General features: G+C 39.9%; 1 protein-coding gene across 1 annotated transcript in view; it reads right to left on the bottom strand.

Annotated features, from left to right (window-relative positions):
* Nucleotides 1-16,007, bottom strand: part of LOC119116938 (cilia- and flagella-associated protein 47-like) — a 30,512-nt gene that overhangs the window by 1,220 nt on the left and 13,285 nt on the right. Inside the window, exons 35-65 of the mRNA XM_037242758.1 lie at nt 15,875-15,970; nt 15,564-15,750; nt 15,359-15,456; nt 15,119-15,235; nt 14,307-14,441; nt 13,139-13,251; nt 12,573-12,723; nt 11,571-11,659; nt 11,408-11,494; nt 11,278-11,324; nt 11,067-11,203; nt 10,488-10,593; nt 9,486-9,715; nt 9,181-9,316; nt 8,929-9,056; nt 8,163-8,228; nt 7,907-8,050; nt 7,393-7,566; nt 7,182-7,293; nt 7,037-7,090; nt 6,731-6,828; nt 6,454-6,629; nt 6,033-6,140; nt 5,542-5,653; nt 5,302-5,406; nt 5,006-5,162; nt 4,766-4,849; nt 3,500-3,626; nt 2,815-2,993; nt 1,830-1,989; nt 300-461 (exon numbers count right to left, since the gene is read on the bottom strand). Of these exons, the coding sequence (XP_037098653.1) occupies nt 300-461; nt 1,830-1,989; nt 2,815-2,993; nt 3,500-3,626; nt 4,766-4,849; nt 5,006-5,162; nt 5,302-5,406; nt 5,542-5,653; nt 6,033-6,140; nt 6,454-6,629; nt 6,731-6,828; nt 7,037-7,090; nt 7,182-7,293; nt 7,393-7,566; nt 7,907-8,050; nt 8,163-8,228; nt 8,929-9,056; nt 9,181-9,316; nt 9,486-9,715; nt 10,488-10,593; nt 11,067-11,203; nt 11,278-11,324; nt 11,408-11,494; nt 11,571-11,659; nt 12,573-12,723; nt 13,139-13,251; nt 14,307-14,441; nt 15,119-15,235; nt 15,359-15,456; nt 15,564-15,750; nt 15,875-15,970 (3,875 nt within the window). The remainder of the gene's footprint in view (nt 1-299; nt 462-1,829; nt 1,990-2,814; nt 2,994-3,499; nt 3,627-4,765; nt 4,850-5,005; nt 5,163-5,301; nt 5,407-5,541; nt 5,654-6,032; nt 6,141-6,453; nt 6,630-6,730; nt 6,829-7,036; nt 7,091-7,181; nt 7,294-7,392; nt 7,567-7,906; nt 8,051-8,162; nt 8,229-8,928; nt 9,057-9,180; nt 9,317-9,485; nt 9,716-10,487; nt 10,594-11,066; nt 11,204-11,277; nt 11,325-11,407; nt 11,495-11,570; nt 11,660-12,572; nt 12,724-13,138; nt 13,252-14,306; nt 14,442-15,118; nt 15,236-15,358; nt 15,457-15,563; nt 15,751-15,874; nt 15,971-16,007) is intronic.

The following is a 16,007-nucleotide window of genomic DNA, read 5'->3' as shown; positions in this document are numbered from 1 at the left end:
AGTATAAGGCATCACCAACCTTTTGGTTACCAAGGCTACCAATTTGATACACACTTCTGAAATAACAAATTTGCCCAAATGACCTTTTAAGTATAATTGATGACATTCACCTATGAGAAGACCCTGATCATGTCATTTATTTCTCACAATATTTATCAACAATGAATTAACAAGGTAGGAAACTTCTACTTCACTTCTACAACTAATACAAAACAAGTCTTAATTTGAAAAAACTGCAATCGGGACAGCAAACATTTGCTTTCAACCTACAGTACATGCAAGAGAGCAAACATACACACCGAGTGGTGCTGGTCAAGTAGAAGCCCAGCGCGGATGTTTGACCAAACTCTGTGACATCTGTGTCCATGACATCATCAACCTGGGGCTCTGTGGCCATGACATCGAGGGAAAACTTCCAGATTTGTCCGGACGCATGTTGCACCACTAGAATAGCTGAGAACCTGTACACACATACATACACACGTAAATATGTACATCTTGCATCACGACTGTTAGAAATTGTAGGATGCTGGTGTGTGTATGTGGGGGTGGGGGGGCTGTGGTGCACCCCCATATCATTTTCTCACAGTGTGCTAACCCTGGCAAGGTATCGACTCCGCCAGGCACATTAATGCGGCTGCAGATTAAGACAGAGCATGATGAATGAACTCCCTCAACAGGAAGCCAAATGCAATGTTCCAGGCAAACACGAATTGGGCATTTGTGACAGTAATTGTGCTATTTGCAGTGAAATGCTTAAAGGGTTCACAGTTGTAGACATCGTTTGCTTTAAGTGTTGTCATTACACAGGTGATTTTTAGTATGCACAGAACGGATTCCAGCTGGTTCGTGAAAATCTTCAAAACTGTGGTGGAATTTGAAGGTTGTGTTTTCAAGATTGAAAAGATGGGCAAAGAAAAATGCAAGCAGTTTGTAAAAAAATGTGTGTGGGGTCGGTTTCTTCCACATTCTCTCTTCTGAAGAAATCTCATGTGAAAGCTGAAATGCTGAATGGATTATCAATGAAATGATATTGAATGATGTTGTTGAAAAATATGAAATGCTGTCAAATGGCATTGAATGATTTTAAAGTGTAGTGGTGAAAATGTGCAATTTGCTAAATTTTCTTCATGTCAAGCACTTTGCCTCAGTTTTTTTTTTAAAGTCCTCTATCAATAAAACTGAGTTGAGGTGACACAATAATAATGCGTATCAGAAGGTTAGGATGACAACATGATGGGAGAAGCTAAAGCGCATTGCTTGGCTCGCTGAATAAAACGAATGAACACTGCTTATATTGCTGATAAAAGTGTATTCCATCAAATGAGTTGAATGATTTCCAAAGTCATTAATGAAGTCTTATGATGCTTGGAGTAATTGATGTCAAGAGAGTCTTCAATCAATCCAACATTGAAAATCTTCCTCAGTAAGAAGAAGCAGAATACAGCGAAAAGGCCAAAAATGAATGCAGACGAGACAGATGAGGCAAAAAACAAATAATGTCGTGTTTACGCAACGTGTCATCTGTTATTGACAAAGCAGGAGGACAAACTGATTGAACGCTCTCCCTCCTGCTGTGTGTCTGGATCCTGACAATCTTTTTATGGCTTCATATTTACTTCTTCACAGAGGGGGGTGGGGGGCAAATCTGCCATCTTTCATCACATATTGAAGGTGTTGATTAATATGAAAATGAGCGTTTATGTTTCAAGCTGTGAGGATATAGTATGAGACTGAATGTTTGTGTGTGTCTGTATCAGTCAAACGGGCGCATAGTTGCCTCCTGTCATTGTGCGTAAAGCTTTCGCTGGTGATTTTTGTGCCAGCACCTGCATTGCTCGACCGGACTGTGGAGCAGATTGATGGTGAGCGTTACAACGCCGGTCTCGGGGTCCCTCCTCCCAGCTTCGATAGAAGCGGTCAGGCAGTCCACGGTTTCACTTTCAAAACACACCTCACATTGGAAGTCTTCCACAAACACATCGGAAACTGGAAAAGTAAAAAAAAATATTGAGTTCTTCTGACCAGCAGAAGGATGGAGATGCAAAATATGGACATGTTAAAAACAGCATATCAAGATGTTAAGTTGCTCAGAATACAAATTAGTAATTTCACTTGGGATCTTGTAAAAACGGGTGTCAAACTCAAGGCCCAGGGGCCAAATCTGACCCACATCTTTTTTTGTGGCCCACAAAGGTAAATCACATGCATCAACTTCCAGGATTCTAATTAAAATTTGCACCACATTTCACTTTATCATATGTAATGAATAATAACTCAGCTATTGCAAGCATTTTTTCCCCTAACTTTAATAGCTGAACACTATGATCTAGACTTGTGTTTTCAAAATCCTTATATCACCTCATGGATACATACACTAATTTGTTGTTTATATATTATGATATGATAGGGTACCTAAACTTTTAATTGGTTTCACAGTCAACAGCCCTCTGAGAGAAACCAGACTATAATGTGGCCAGAATGTCACTTTTCACCATAGCATTAGCTTTTGAAGATTTGTTGACGCAATAATTCCAGCCCTGTAAAGCCTCCGTCGGGGACTTTAAGAAAACACACTATCTGATGCAATATGTTGAAATTTTTCTTTTGATCATCAGTGCTAAACAATCAGCATTATTTTCTGCCTATTAGACATTGCTGTGACCTTGACAATTAACATTTGCATGTTCCGGAGAGACATCCCTCCCCTTATTTGAAAGTCAACGTCAGGTCCAAGTCAAACATAAAAACGAATTTTACTCCAGTGTTGACAGTCCGTCATGACAAAAAGATACAGATGCTTGAGAGCCACACCTTCATGTCCACTTGGAGCATTTGACACTAATCCAGTGAGCTGGACATCAAGCCTCTTTTCCAGCTGGCAGCCCGCTTCACACTGGAGCACGCAGAGTGGTGAGTAATCAACAGGCGCTTTCACGGGAATCCCACAGAGAGGGTAGATCCAACAGATGGTCGACAGCTTCCTCCTTGCCCTGTTTAATTATGAGTGTGGAGCATGCTTAACGCTTCGCTATTCGTCATTAGTAGCAAGTGAACATATTAAGAGGAGTTTGGGCGTAAAAAGCCGACAAGCGCCATTAAGACAAAAAAAAAAAAAAAAAAAAAAGAGTCAAAGCTACTACTTTTGTATTTCCTGACCTTGCAAAACCAAATAATGCCTATGAAATAAAGATTTTATTTCAGAAACAAACAAGCGACATTTTCATTTTACGGCCGCCAACATCATTGTTATTCATTGTTCCTAATGGTAGTGCAGTTTTTAATTGATGTGAACTCAAAGAACATGTTCAGCAAAAAAATAAATAAAAGAATAATCTGATAGGAAATAGAGATAAGACAGCAAGGATGTGTAAATTATGTCATGGCATCAATTTATTCTGGAAAATTATTTGCCCCAATGTCATCACACGTTGTGCCTTATTGCGTTGGACAATTTTAATCCAAAGTAGAATTCTGTCAGAATGGAAATACTACACACCTTTTTCCGCTCGTAACGTTGTTGAGGGGCGTCATAGAGATGCATAACCAGGACTGCTGCGGGTCCATAGACTTGGGTGCAAACACAACCGGCACATCCAAACTTCCCCCCTCACTAATCTGTATACCTGCGACAAAAAAATCCAGAGCAAACACTTTTTCCACCTTCCAATATTAACCACGCCAATTTATCTGCAGTACTTCTAAAGTAGAATGGACTGTTTAGAAAATGCATTTGGTGTGTTTGCTTCCAGCAAATGAAATTGAGCAAAATCTGCACTTTCCCTACATAGCCTATTTAAAAAAGAGCAGGGTTTTAGTAAACAAGAAGCTATCCTCCTGATAAACTAAGCAAGGGGATGTCTTGAGTGATGCACTGTTCCACAGTTAACACTTTCAAGATGCCGATGGAAATGTTCCAATTTGTGCACAAAAGTCTCTGCGGCAATCAACAAAGGATGCTGAAGCAACGATTAAATGTCAGGACTGAGCAAAGTCTCTGAGGGAAGGAAGAATAGAATCTCAGCTGTAACTTCATTAAAAAAAAAAAACATTTCATTGGAATCCATTTGAATGATAGAAGCTGTTATTTGAAGCGTCATACATACAGTCATGCCTTAAGTAAATAGAAAAAAATGCCAGAGTATCAATAGGCATTGATCTTTTCAGTGTGTACGCCTTGGACCCTTGGGGGGAAATTATACAAACAAATACTGTACATACTATAGCAAGCATTAAAGACAAATAGCCAGCAAAATTTCAGAAGAAACTCAACAACCCTGTCTATGGTATTTTGCATTGTTTGTTAGCGCTGAGCTAAATAGATATCTCATGCAAAGCCTCATATAATTATTTTAAAAATCCAAGGAGTAGGAGTTTGAAGACTTGCTTAAAGGATTTGCTCATGAGCTGCTAGAATGAGTAGTGTGTTGAGTTCACTGCAACCATCCAGCAATGGTATCTCAAGTTTGCCTGCAAGTCAAATTTGCCAAATGTTGGCTCCAACTGTCAAAAAAGTCACGATTCATATCTCACTGCCACAGAAAATATTTATGCTGAAAGGAAGCTCAGGAGTTTCTGACAAATTTGCTTGGATATACACTTATGTACTATGTATGTAGAAACGCCAACGCTTGCATTTCTAATGGAAATTCTGACTTGCTGCAGCCATTCAATCGGTAAAGGATTTATTTATTTTTTTGCATTCTCAGAGTGCTTGTTTGAAAAAAGAATCTGTTCTTTGGTCATATGGATTAAGTAAACAAACCTTCCACTTGACTCAGAGATAGCGAGAACACATTCTTTTCAGGAGTCACAGGAACAAAGTCAGGGGCAGCACTTGGATCTTTATCTGTTACACATACAAATAAAAACAAGGGATGAAGTGAAGAAGTAATTTAGATCGTGTGTGTGTGTCTTTGTGTGTGTGTGTGCGTACATGTGTATACATGCACATAAGCGCGTGTTTAAGTGGGTGCATGTGAAAGAACAACATTTCTCATGTGACCTGTAAGTGTGATTCCAACTGTGGCTGGATGCTCGGTGGGATTTGTGAAGCGAACGGTTAAAGACTCGCTGGCGCCGACTGTAGAAGAGATGCTCAAAGGTTCCTCTCGTCTGGGTTCGAGACCCCGGCCAAACAACAACACACACCATTGCTGCAACTACCGTGTGAAAAAGGGCAAAAAAATAATGTCGGAAAAACAGCAACTGCTTAAACAAAATTAAAAAAGGCTAAATGCATCAAAATATTGTGCAACTCATAAAATTGAAGTTGTTTGTTTTCTGTATGTGTTTAAACACCTGAGGGCATGTGAAAGTGATCTTTGCTCCGTGGTTACACTCTCCAAGAGATGATGGAGTGAAGAGGACCCCAAGTTGGCTGGCAGAGTGGGGCTCTACAGTAACCTGAAACACACACACAAACACACACATGATAAATTACATGGAAAACAAAATAAAAACAGTAGTAGAGAACTGTGAACTGTGAGCAGTAGACACAGAGTTCAGTAGAAGAAAGGAAACAAAACAAAAAATACTAACAGTGCTTTCCGAGCCCAGTTCCAGCGTGTAGTTCCGAGGGTTAGTGTTGGTCACGTTCACCTTGATTGTATCTGCTGTTGGGTTGACCACCGCAATGAACTGGCGAGTCCACCTAAAATATACATTATACAGAAAATACAATTCCATTCAAAATTCCCAGTCAAAAATGATTAAAAAAAAACACACCATAGCAAAATATGATCAAGTCTAATCGAGTGGAATAGGAAATCAAGCAATCTGAACCCTTGGTGGGAAGTTTAATGTTTAACGCCATGACAGCGTTTTGACAGCAATAATTATTTGAAATGGGTAAAACTCTACCGTAAATGACCTGAACAAATTCCTTTTTAGAATTTGAAAGTGCTGGTGTTGAAAATTGAAAAATAAACAATAGCTTGAAAGACCCTCAGCATTTCCAGATTTATGGTGAATATTTTTGCGTATTATGCAATAACTGCAGTGTGGTTGTTGCTTTTTGTGCTGCTACCTACTTTCCCAATGGACAGCTAGCTTGTGGTAGTGTCACAACAGCAGAGGGAATAGCATAAAGCTCCAACTGATACCAAAACTCTCCGACTGGTTCAGACTGGAACACCACGCTGGGACAGAACAAACATACAAACAAAAAAGTGATAATGACTATACTGTTCTGGAAAATATTACAAGTGATATAAATTTACCATGACATGTTCTGTGACCACGCTCGTAAAAAAAAAACACTTTACAGACTAAAACAAAGATAATGACATTTAAACTTGCATGGCATTCATTTATTACAAAAGAAATGCGCCAACACCATTCAGGTTGAGAGCGCTCCACCACCTAAGCCATGTTAATAAATTGCTGATGCCTCTCCAGAGACCACAAATACTTTGAGCAGAGGTATGAAAATCCAAAAGAGAAACTCCAAACCTGCCTCTGGTCTTCCCAACTTTTACTGGAGAAAATGTGACTTTGTAGGTCAGCGTTTCTTGTGGGGGGATGAAAACCCAGTCCGCTCCACACAAATCATCTCCTTCCAGGTCCACGTTGAGCATGAGGAGCTCTTCTCCCGGGTTACTGACAGGGATCTCTATGGCGACGGAGCTCTGGAGAGCATTAACATGGCAAAGAGATATTCAGGATTTGCATGTTTTTCAATACTCAGGTGTCAGACAGGAAAGAAAGGCCGTGAGTATGTTGAGCTTACTTGAACAGTGCACTGAACATTAAAGGTGTGCACTGGTGCCTCTGGTTCACAAGTTATTTCAAGAGTGTAGAACACCTCATAGTGTCCAACGGTATTCACTGAAAGGGAATTGCAGAAGTGGCAAAGAAATCACACTTTGCACTGAAGTAGAGGTGCCAACATTTGTCGCAAGGAAAATTAGAATATGTTCAAAATTCCCCTGCAACAAAAAAGAACAGTGTCTGGCCACCATTTAGCGCCGGCGACACAAATGTGACATGCAGGTAGCTAACGAAGGAATCAAAACTAGTAACAACAAAAATTTACCTTTGTTAGCATTTCCCTCATCCGGCTGATCAATCTCAACAAATGATACATAACCTGTGGGAAACATTTTAACATTCTTTGCCTCTTTTCTTTAACTTCTTTGAATCAAATTCTATTCAAAAGTATCAATAGAAGTAAACATCACCTGATAGCTCTCCTCGTTTCCATGGCGACACAGCCAGGGTGTACAGAGTGCTTTGACCAGGTTGAACTTTTAGGGATGAATTGCCACTGATAATAGATAGGTCTGTCACCACCTATACACAAACACACACACACGCACGCACACACACAGGTTCACAAATGAATTAGGCTCCCCTATTTCACAATCTGCTGCATGCGTTTAAGTGACCAACCTGAAGCAAGACTGCGTTCCGACTGTAGTTGGGGACACTCAGCTGTCTGTGAGTGGTCTTGCCCACAGGACATCGTAGTACAAGGTGCTCCACAGGCAGGGGGCGCTCACCCACTCCTCGAATAGTGAAGACATGATCCACCCGGTTGACGCTGTTATGCAAAGACAGCTTCCCCTATAAGAGTACAAATTAGGACGATCTCTTTTATCCATTTTGTCAATTCAAAGAACTACTGGGAAAAATAGTATCTCTCTTTATGCACAGATTTACTGAAGTGTTGAATCTAGACCTGTTTAACATATGAATAAAATAATAATTTTCAGACCAATTTGATGAAATCTGATCAATTTCCAAGGCATTTCCCGGAACCTTAGACTGGTCACCGCCCCATCAGAGGGCACATATAGACACAGGCAACCTTTCATTCCATCAATGAATATGAAAGCGTATAAAATGGTGTGAAGATGACATAATTCAAGAATTCAAGTACACAAAAGAGGAAGGTAAAACAAACCATGACAACGCATTGTGTCGTTGGATGAAAAGTGAGAGGGTAACAAGCTCTTGTTCCGGCTGGTACAATCAAAACCTTGGGGCCAAAAAAGCCTTCAACACACAACTCAGCCTTCAAGGTCCAATCTTGGTGGGTCTCATTTTGCTACAAGAAATGGGAAACCATGATACACGTTCTCTGTCACTTTTTCAAATTCAACATGAGCATCGCAGAGAAATGTGGGTTGTTCTAAAGAGGTGTTAGATTAACAACTCACCAGAGGGATATCTTGTGTGACTGGATGCTGAGCAGGCGAACTGAAGTCCAAATGAACAGATCCTCCCTGAGTTAACAAATATTATAAAATTGTGATTAACATTAAAGTACCGCCATTAAAATCCAGTAATCGCTCATATGTTTGTGCATCACGATTCATAAACTCACCTACTTGCATTTTTTGTTCTGCTTAGTTCTGAATTGCCCGAAGAAGCCACAGGATACCCGTATAAAGGCTTCTTTAAATAGATTTTGTTCTTAAGGAAGTATAATGAAGTGATACATCTGCACTGAGTGAAAAGCTTTAGATATCGGGGAAGAGCTCAAATTAGCCTGGGTTGTTAGTGGAAACTATAGAGACTGCACGTACGCAATTCTGGTGCTAATTTTCTCAAATCAAATCATCAACCATTTATTAAATGGTCATGTGAAATGAGTCTGAAATGACACTCTACAGTTTTGGGAGTATAATTGTGGTTTCCATGTATCCATTCTAATTATTTTGGCGATGCATCATTTTTTTCACTATTCATGACAGAGCTCGGTCATACTGTATAGTTTGACATGAAAATGTCAGTTTCTTCATTTTGATGCTGAACTGCTTATAATAAAAGGAAACATCGCTCACTCGTTGCCAAGGTGACATGGCCAAGGCCATTTCTAAGGTCATTTTGTTCAGCTCCTCAATTTACAAATCAGACTTTACCACCAGCAATGTGGCTACTTTTTACACATTTGGAAAAGCTCCTGATTAAGTCCATATGTACCGGCGAGGTGACCAGCGCCTCCATCAAGTAGACTCTGGTGTCAAAGCAGGACTTCAGAATGATCTGACATGAGAACTGTCCTACTGTGTCCGCCTTGAACCGCAAGGGGATTTCCACACAATCGTCATCTAGATGGACGAACATAATGACATCGTTCAACTGAAGGGAAAATGGGTGTGTAAAATAACAACTGCATAGTATCGTTGGCTATAACAAAGTTCACAGTACAATTCATATGTGCCATGTGTGTACCTGTAGGATTCCTCCATATGTTGGTCTCTTTCTTTATGGGCATCGTAACACTGCTGGGTACGGTAAAGTATCGAGGCAATGAAGCCTCCATGCTGTACACTACCCCGCTTTTGTAATCAACGTCTTTCATTTGGCTCTATTGGAAGGGAAGACATGAGGTCAATCAGGCAAGTGGGTAGTTGAGAGTGATCACATGCCCTTTTGCATTGCATTGGGTTGATTTAGTAATTGTTTCTATAATTGCAATTTGCTTGGGCGGATTTTAAAGTCCCCACTGCTCAAGGGTGAATAAAATATGTGTGTACCTGCTTTTTAGAAAGCATGCATGCTGCCATGCTTGCCCTCACACTGCTGCTATGCAAAGTGAAAGTCAGCATTCGTCTCTGGAGTTCAATGGCAGTCATTCTGTGTTGCGCCCACATGGATAGGGCGTTTTCCCAGGACGAATTGATCAGGGGTAGGCGGATGTGCTCCTCGCACGTCTTTCCGACAGTGCAGCGCAGGCGCAGCGCTGACACAAAGCCACTCGAGCCCACTGGTGAGGGAAATACACTGATGAGATTTTCTGACTGCAAGAATAGAAGAGCTCTCAGAATGATACAGTGCAGAGGTACTTCACTGCAACAAACAAATTGGGCTCTATTTTCGAACGTGCACACTGCGTAAAAACTGCCGCATCTTGATTTTTGTGTCAGGGCAAGTCTACTTTACTGTGATTGGGCATTTGGCAGACCGAGCTACACCATGCTGACCTTCCACCTGTAAGTGGAGATCTTGTAGTACCTTATGGCGAGTCCGTTATGCTTCTGCAATGTGGACTGCGCGCCTCACCCGGGCTGAATTGAAAAGGAATGAGAGAAGCCGCTTCAATTGTTTGGGAAACAAGTTGGCTGTGTTCACTCCCACAGCGGCGCAAACGTCCCTTTCTACCTGTGCTTGTCTATGAAAATAGCAAAGAAAGAAAACTCCACCCATTCGCAGTTAGACTGCTGTTTGCGCTAGACTTGCACTGGGCCAAAAAATAGGGCCCGTTGTTTCTGATGCAGCTCAGATTATTATTGAAAGATTATCTGATATTTGTAGTGTTTAGGCCAGACGTACTCAGTCTTGAATGGCGGGAGATAAATTGCGACTTTTCTAGATTGTGCGGGTGTAATGTGATCTGCCCATTCTGCATAATGTTGCATTGTCACCATACACAGAAAAAAAAACAGGATGCCTGCATTTCAAAAATGTACACACAAGCATAAAAGTTCTCCTTGAGGCTTCTCATTTGGCTTGCCAGAGGTTTTCTGTCGATCACTTACCGCAGTTCCCAGGGATGGTGAATATGTTTGAACTGTGCCTAACTCTGAGAGCGGAAGGTAGAGGCAAGTCTGCAGTTGCCTTCACCAGGTAGGCCATATCACCGACCTGGAGAAACACATGCACTTGTTGTGAATACATTTTCCTGTCTGCACATTCTATTGAATTACAATACAATACAAAAAATATGTTTATTGTTACTGAAGAGTGCTATTTTTGATGATATTTATGAATTTTCTGTGAGCTCAATCAGTGGAAATGCAGGTTCATAGATAATTACAATCCCTCCCACTAGAGATTGATTTTGTTCCATAGTTTAACAGAGATTTCATTAAGACAATTATTTTCCATAGCTAATGCCTTGCAGGGATTGAACTCATTTGCATACAGTGACATACAATTGTAATCATTTGGATTTTATTCAATCATGATGACAATGATACTTTCTTAAAATTACTCAAATCCAATGTTTTTTTAAGCACAACAGTGGTAAGAATAAACAGTAAAACACCAATCTAGTTTTGTTAAAATAGGAGCCCCGCGTCGATATAGACAGACACACAAATGCATACAACCCTGACCTGGGGACAAATAAGCAACACGACGCAATACTTGGCTCCTGGAGAGAAGGGAAGGAAGTGGAGGTTGAGTATGTCAGCCTGGCCGGACTTCAGACTAACACTGCTCACTGTGCTGATGAACTCGCTGCCATCACCGTCTGCAGAAGACACACAAACATGCATCACACTCGCACGCAATTGTGCACCGGTAAACTGCCATCCAAGCCCTTTCCTGCCATGTCTTCATGACAGCTCCTCTTTGAAGGCTTCTTCTCATTCCTGAAACAAAGTCAAACGGAAGTGGGTTTCATCCGTACAGAAGACAGAAGCACATGTGTGCACAAATGCTGGGCTGGCGTTACTTGACTTTGAAGGATGCCTGCTGTATGAGACTTGTGGTTTCCTTTTCTGATTCCGACGGGTTAACTGTCGACTCGATCAGCATCACCCTAAATAAGCAGACAGTCTCAATTGTGTCAACAATTAGCAGAAAGCCAGATTGCTTCCTCAAACCCAGTCACTTACTTGAATTGATTTTCCGTATTAAATGTGTTTATTATTGGAAGTTTAATCACTTTTAGCAGATAGCATGGAGTCTTGCACTTGACACTTTCCTGAGAAGAAAGGTGGATACTTCAAGTAAGTCGCAATGATCTCTTGTGCTGTGTTACATAGTTGATAAATACCATGAAAGGCACAATATGAATGCGTTGTTACCAAGTGAATTCTGAATACATCTCGTTTCATCCACCAGAAATCCTCGAAAAAATTGTTTGAATAGAGCACGGGTTCTCAAGTTGTTTGCATGCAATAAGCCCTTACATGTTATGAAAATGAAAAAAGGATGTATTTTGTTGGGACAAATCGTGCTCCTTTTAAAGTTGTTTGATTCAAAGATCTAGATGTAATACATAAAGGTTTAACAGGGGAAGAAATACACATTTTAACCACGAATTTCAACAGTACAATGTTATTCCCATTATATTACACATTTTATTTTGGACAAAGCACTGACTATTCTTTAAAACTATACCTACACATACATATATACCCTATATGTTCCTAAAGAGGAAGTCACAACTCTTTTTTTTTTTTTTACAGTAAGTTGTATGTGCCCCCACTAGTTTAAATTCATTCTGATTGATATTGTTTTTGTAAAATATGAGTTAAGCAGCAAAATTGACCGTTTTTTTTATCCACCTCAGGGGGTAGCCCTTTTGCCACTTGCTTTGACTCAAAATAACATCACAGTTGCCAAGTCTTAGGTCGCAACCAGTCATAGCTCAGCTGGTGATTTGTTGGAACCTGAGACCTGGCAATTGTCATGTCACACAGTCAACAGCAAATGGCAAAATGGCTGCCCCCTGAGATGGATAAAAATAGGTGGATTCGCAATCAGAACAAATGCATTTTTAGCTCCGGTTCACACACCCCCATGGGTCTGGGGACCCCAATTTGAGAAATACCAATTATTGAATTTATCGATAAGATCCAGTATAATAACGCTGTCAAAGCTGAGAGACTCACTGTGGGTGTGATCTGACTAACACATGTGTTGATTTTGAACGTCAAAGTGACGCCATGCAGACCAGATGTTGAAGTAGAGATGAGCAGTAGGACGGCTTCCTTAGGCTGCAGGAATGAACAGGAGTACTGCACCGTCAAATCAGTGCTGGCGCTGTCAAAACAACAGACAGTCTTAGATAACACACCCTCTGCTTTAAAGGAATGATTTTGTCCTTAAATATTAAATCCAGATATCACAAGCTTTTATAGGTCAAATATAAAATCCCAGAATGAAAATATATCAAAATCCTGATCTGACATTTTTTAAATTAAAAATATATTTAAGGACACATGAAGCCATCTCTGTTTAAACTTTTGCCATTGAGAAGTGTTATTTTTAAATTGCATCGACAAACAAAAACAGAAGATGTCTAATCATTTCCACGACTGTTATTGGGATATCACACACAATCTGAATGGCATTTTTTTCCATTCTTAAGATGAAGTTTACAATTTAAAATGTCAGATCAATATTGTTTTGAGCTACAACCAATCATTGGTTTGTGCTATTTGGAGTTCTCATTTACTTTGGAGGAATGGTGACAGCAGAGCCATCGGGCAGGGAGAACAGGCTGGCATCTTGTCCGAGAATGATGGTTCGGTATTTGACCGGTGAAGTGGATGGGTTTTTCAAATGCACCTGTAATACACAAACCAGACGCATGCAAACAGTCTGTATAATGCTGCAAGAGAAAAAAAAAACAAGAAAAAAATAAATAAACTTCATCTAGCCACTTATTTACTAATGAAGCAATATTCCATAGATCTTGGACAACCTCTATTTTGTTAAGTATTTTTATGTTTGGAATCCTGTTCAGTCTATATCGGGAAATGTTTAGAATTTCATCCTTGTTCACTGTCTATTCATTATGTGTCCCAGACAGTTCTATTATTGTGTGACGGTTGAGAAATGAGCATTGACTTTCTTTTTCTTTCTTTCTTTCTCTCTTTCTTTTTCTTTCTTTCTTTCTTTCTTTCTTTCTTTCTTTCTTTCTTTCTTTCTTTCTTTCTTTCTCTCACTACTGCTCTTCCGACCGCCCTCCCAGCATCCATCCATCCATCCATCCATCCATCCATCCATCCATCCATCCATCCATCCATCCATCCATCCATCCATCCATCCTACCATGTCACTCACACAAATTTTACGAGCATTAAAACATCAACATCGAAATCTTTGGCGTGTTCTAGTAGATCAATTTTTTCTCATTCTGAAAATGTATTGTTTGTAAAATGTTTGATTTTTCTTTTGCAAGGGAATCTATGATGAGTTTCTGCTTCAATAAAGAAAGAGAAAATATTGTCATAAGATGCACAGTATTTAGTTTTCTTAATTTGTCCAGTGGGCCAAAGATTTACTCTGGATATTTGCTGTAATTATTGGAAATGAATATAATTTTTTTTCAAGATTCAAGCCCTGGAGCTTAGTTCCAGGAAATGGAAACTAATTTATTCATATCCTTTATTTCTCCATTTTATTAAGCAAAACTACACAGGTTCATCATAACTGTAAATTGACCATGCTTTATATTCCATCTGGAGTGTCTTCTTCGTTTCCCTCCTAAGCGTGTAAATCAGTTTCTATCCCTGATGTTTATGTTCCGTAGCAGCTACACTTTTGTAGCCTCAAGCAAGCCATTTGCATTATTGCGCAATAATAGTAGGCGGCGACTGTATAATATTATTGTGTGTTACCTGCTTGCTCAAAGTTCTGTGCAGTTTTCCAGAGAGAGTAATGGTGTTTACAGGCTGGTACTGAGGCAGCCTCTCATACAAATGAACACACAGCATCAACATTTGCACCGGGTTGGGATCTGACAAGTCTGTGGGCTATATGCACAAAGTCACTCGTAACATATTATACTTGGGCTGCAAAGGATATCAACATTCTGCATACACCTCTTCAAATGCCAGGTTTGTGGGATATAAAAAAAAAAAAGAATAAATGCTTTCAAAACAATTGATATGACCCATAAGTTATACAACTCATTTGAAATAAAGCTTTTAGAGAGGGGAAGTAAAAATAAAACTGTAATCTTATAAATTGGGGACCAAGCTAATTTCTGTACTATGACAGAAGCCCAATAAGAATAAAAGACAACTAATATCTCCCAATTGCATGAGAGAAAATTGTCTTTTTTCTCAATTTATTTGCACATGTCAAATTAATACTGAATTGATTTATCTTGGCCTCATTTTTAATATCACAACACTTGGCATTTGAACAGCAGCACGTAGACTTTATACATGCAGTCTTAAAATTGTGTTATTGGTGGAACACACATTAATTTGCCTATCAGCAGAATTACACAAGAGTGGGGAAAATATCAAACAAGTAAAATCAGGAAATGTGATTAATATGGTTCATGATTGTTGTTTTAGCTCAAGTTATGCTATCTAGATAATCACATATCATCAAGCTGACATTCCTTAAATAAAGTAACCCCTTGTAATCAAGCAGTAATTGAAGGCATTAAAGCAAAATTGCCATGGTTACGGAATGGTACCTGCAGATCCATGTTGAGAGAAAGCATGGTTAAGGCCTGGACAATAATGATGTTGTTGTGCAGAATCTGCTCCATGCTGGGATTTGTGATGTACATCCTCTGAAAGTGGCTGGAGACCTCAATACATCAAGAAAAATTTACCGTGCTTTTAATTTGGGACAGCAGTGACATAAACCTTTGTTACATTTGTTCATGAAGGCATTCTCGCCTTGGAAAAAATGTACACCAACACTTACTGACCAGGTATGGGCAATAGGCAGCCAGCAACGCAGCAAGTACCAGTCCGTCCATTAAGTCCAAGTCAAAATTGACAATCCAGCGCACTGGCGGGACAGTACCTGACATCGAAAGGAACTCACCAATCAATAAAACACATCTGGGGAAAAGATGCCATCAATCCACAAGGACGTGGTTTAATGAGCAAGATTAGAAATGCTCGTACTACCTGAAGTCCACACTATGTCCCTCATGTGACGATAGTTTGAATTAAGCCATGAGAGAAGCAGGAGCTCGTGGCGAGAGTAGAGGTTACTGGGCAGTGACTGGATGTTGAGGATTCCGCCTTCATCTTCCTGATTTTGCTCATTAGTTAGGTTGGGACGGCACTCTGACACGCGGCACAACACCAAGACCTGGGTGACATGGTTCATGGACAAAACTGCAATCACTCCTTTAAGTAACTTATGTACCTAAATGTTACAATTGGAAATATTTGACAATCCAACAAAATGGAAAGCAAATAAAAAACATTTCCACCTTGTATATTTGCAGGAGAAAATCGGTCCAGCATCGTTTGCTCAGAGACTCATAGTCAATAGTGTTATAGTCCACACTTGGCTGTTTCTTCTCAGACTAAAACACACACACACACACGCATAGATTATGTATG

This window comes from Syngnathus acus, chromosome 2, assembly GCF_901709675.1.
Source record: "Syngnathus acus chromosome 2, fSynAcu1.2, whole genome shotgun sequence".
Classification (NCBI taxonomy): domain Eukaryota; kingdom Metazoa; phylum Chordata; class Actinopteri; order Syngnathiformes; family Syngnathidae; genus Syngnathus; species Syngnathus acus.
Note: the sequence above shows the minus strand (reverse complement) of the source record. Positions and strands in the feature narration are given on the sequence as shown.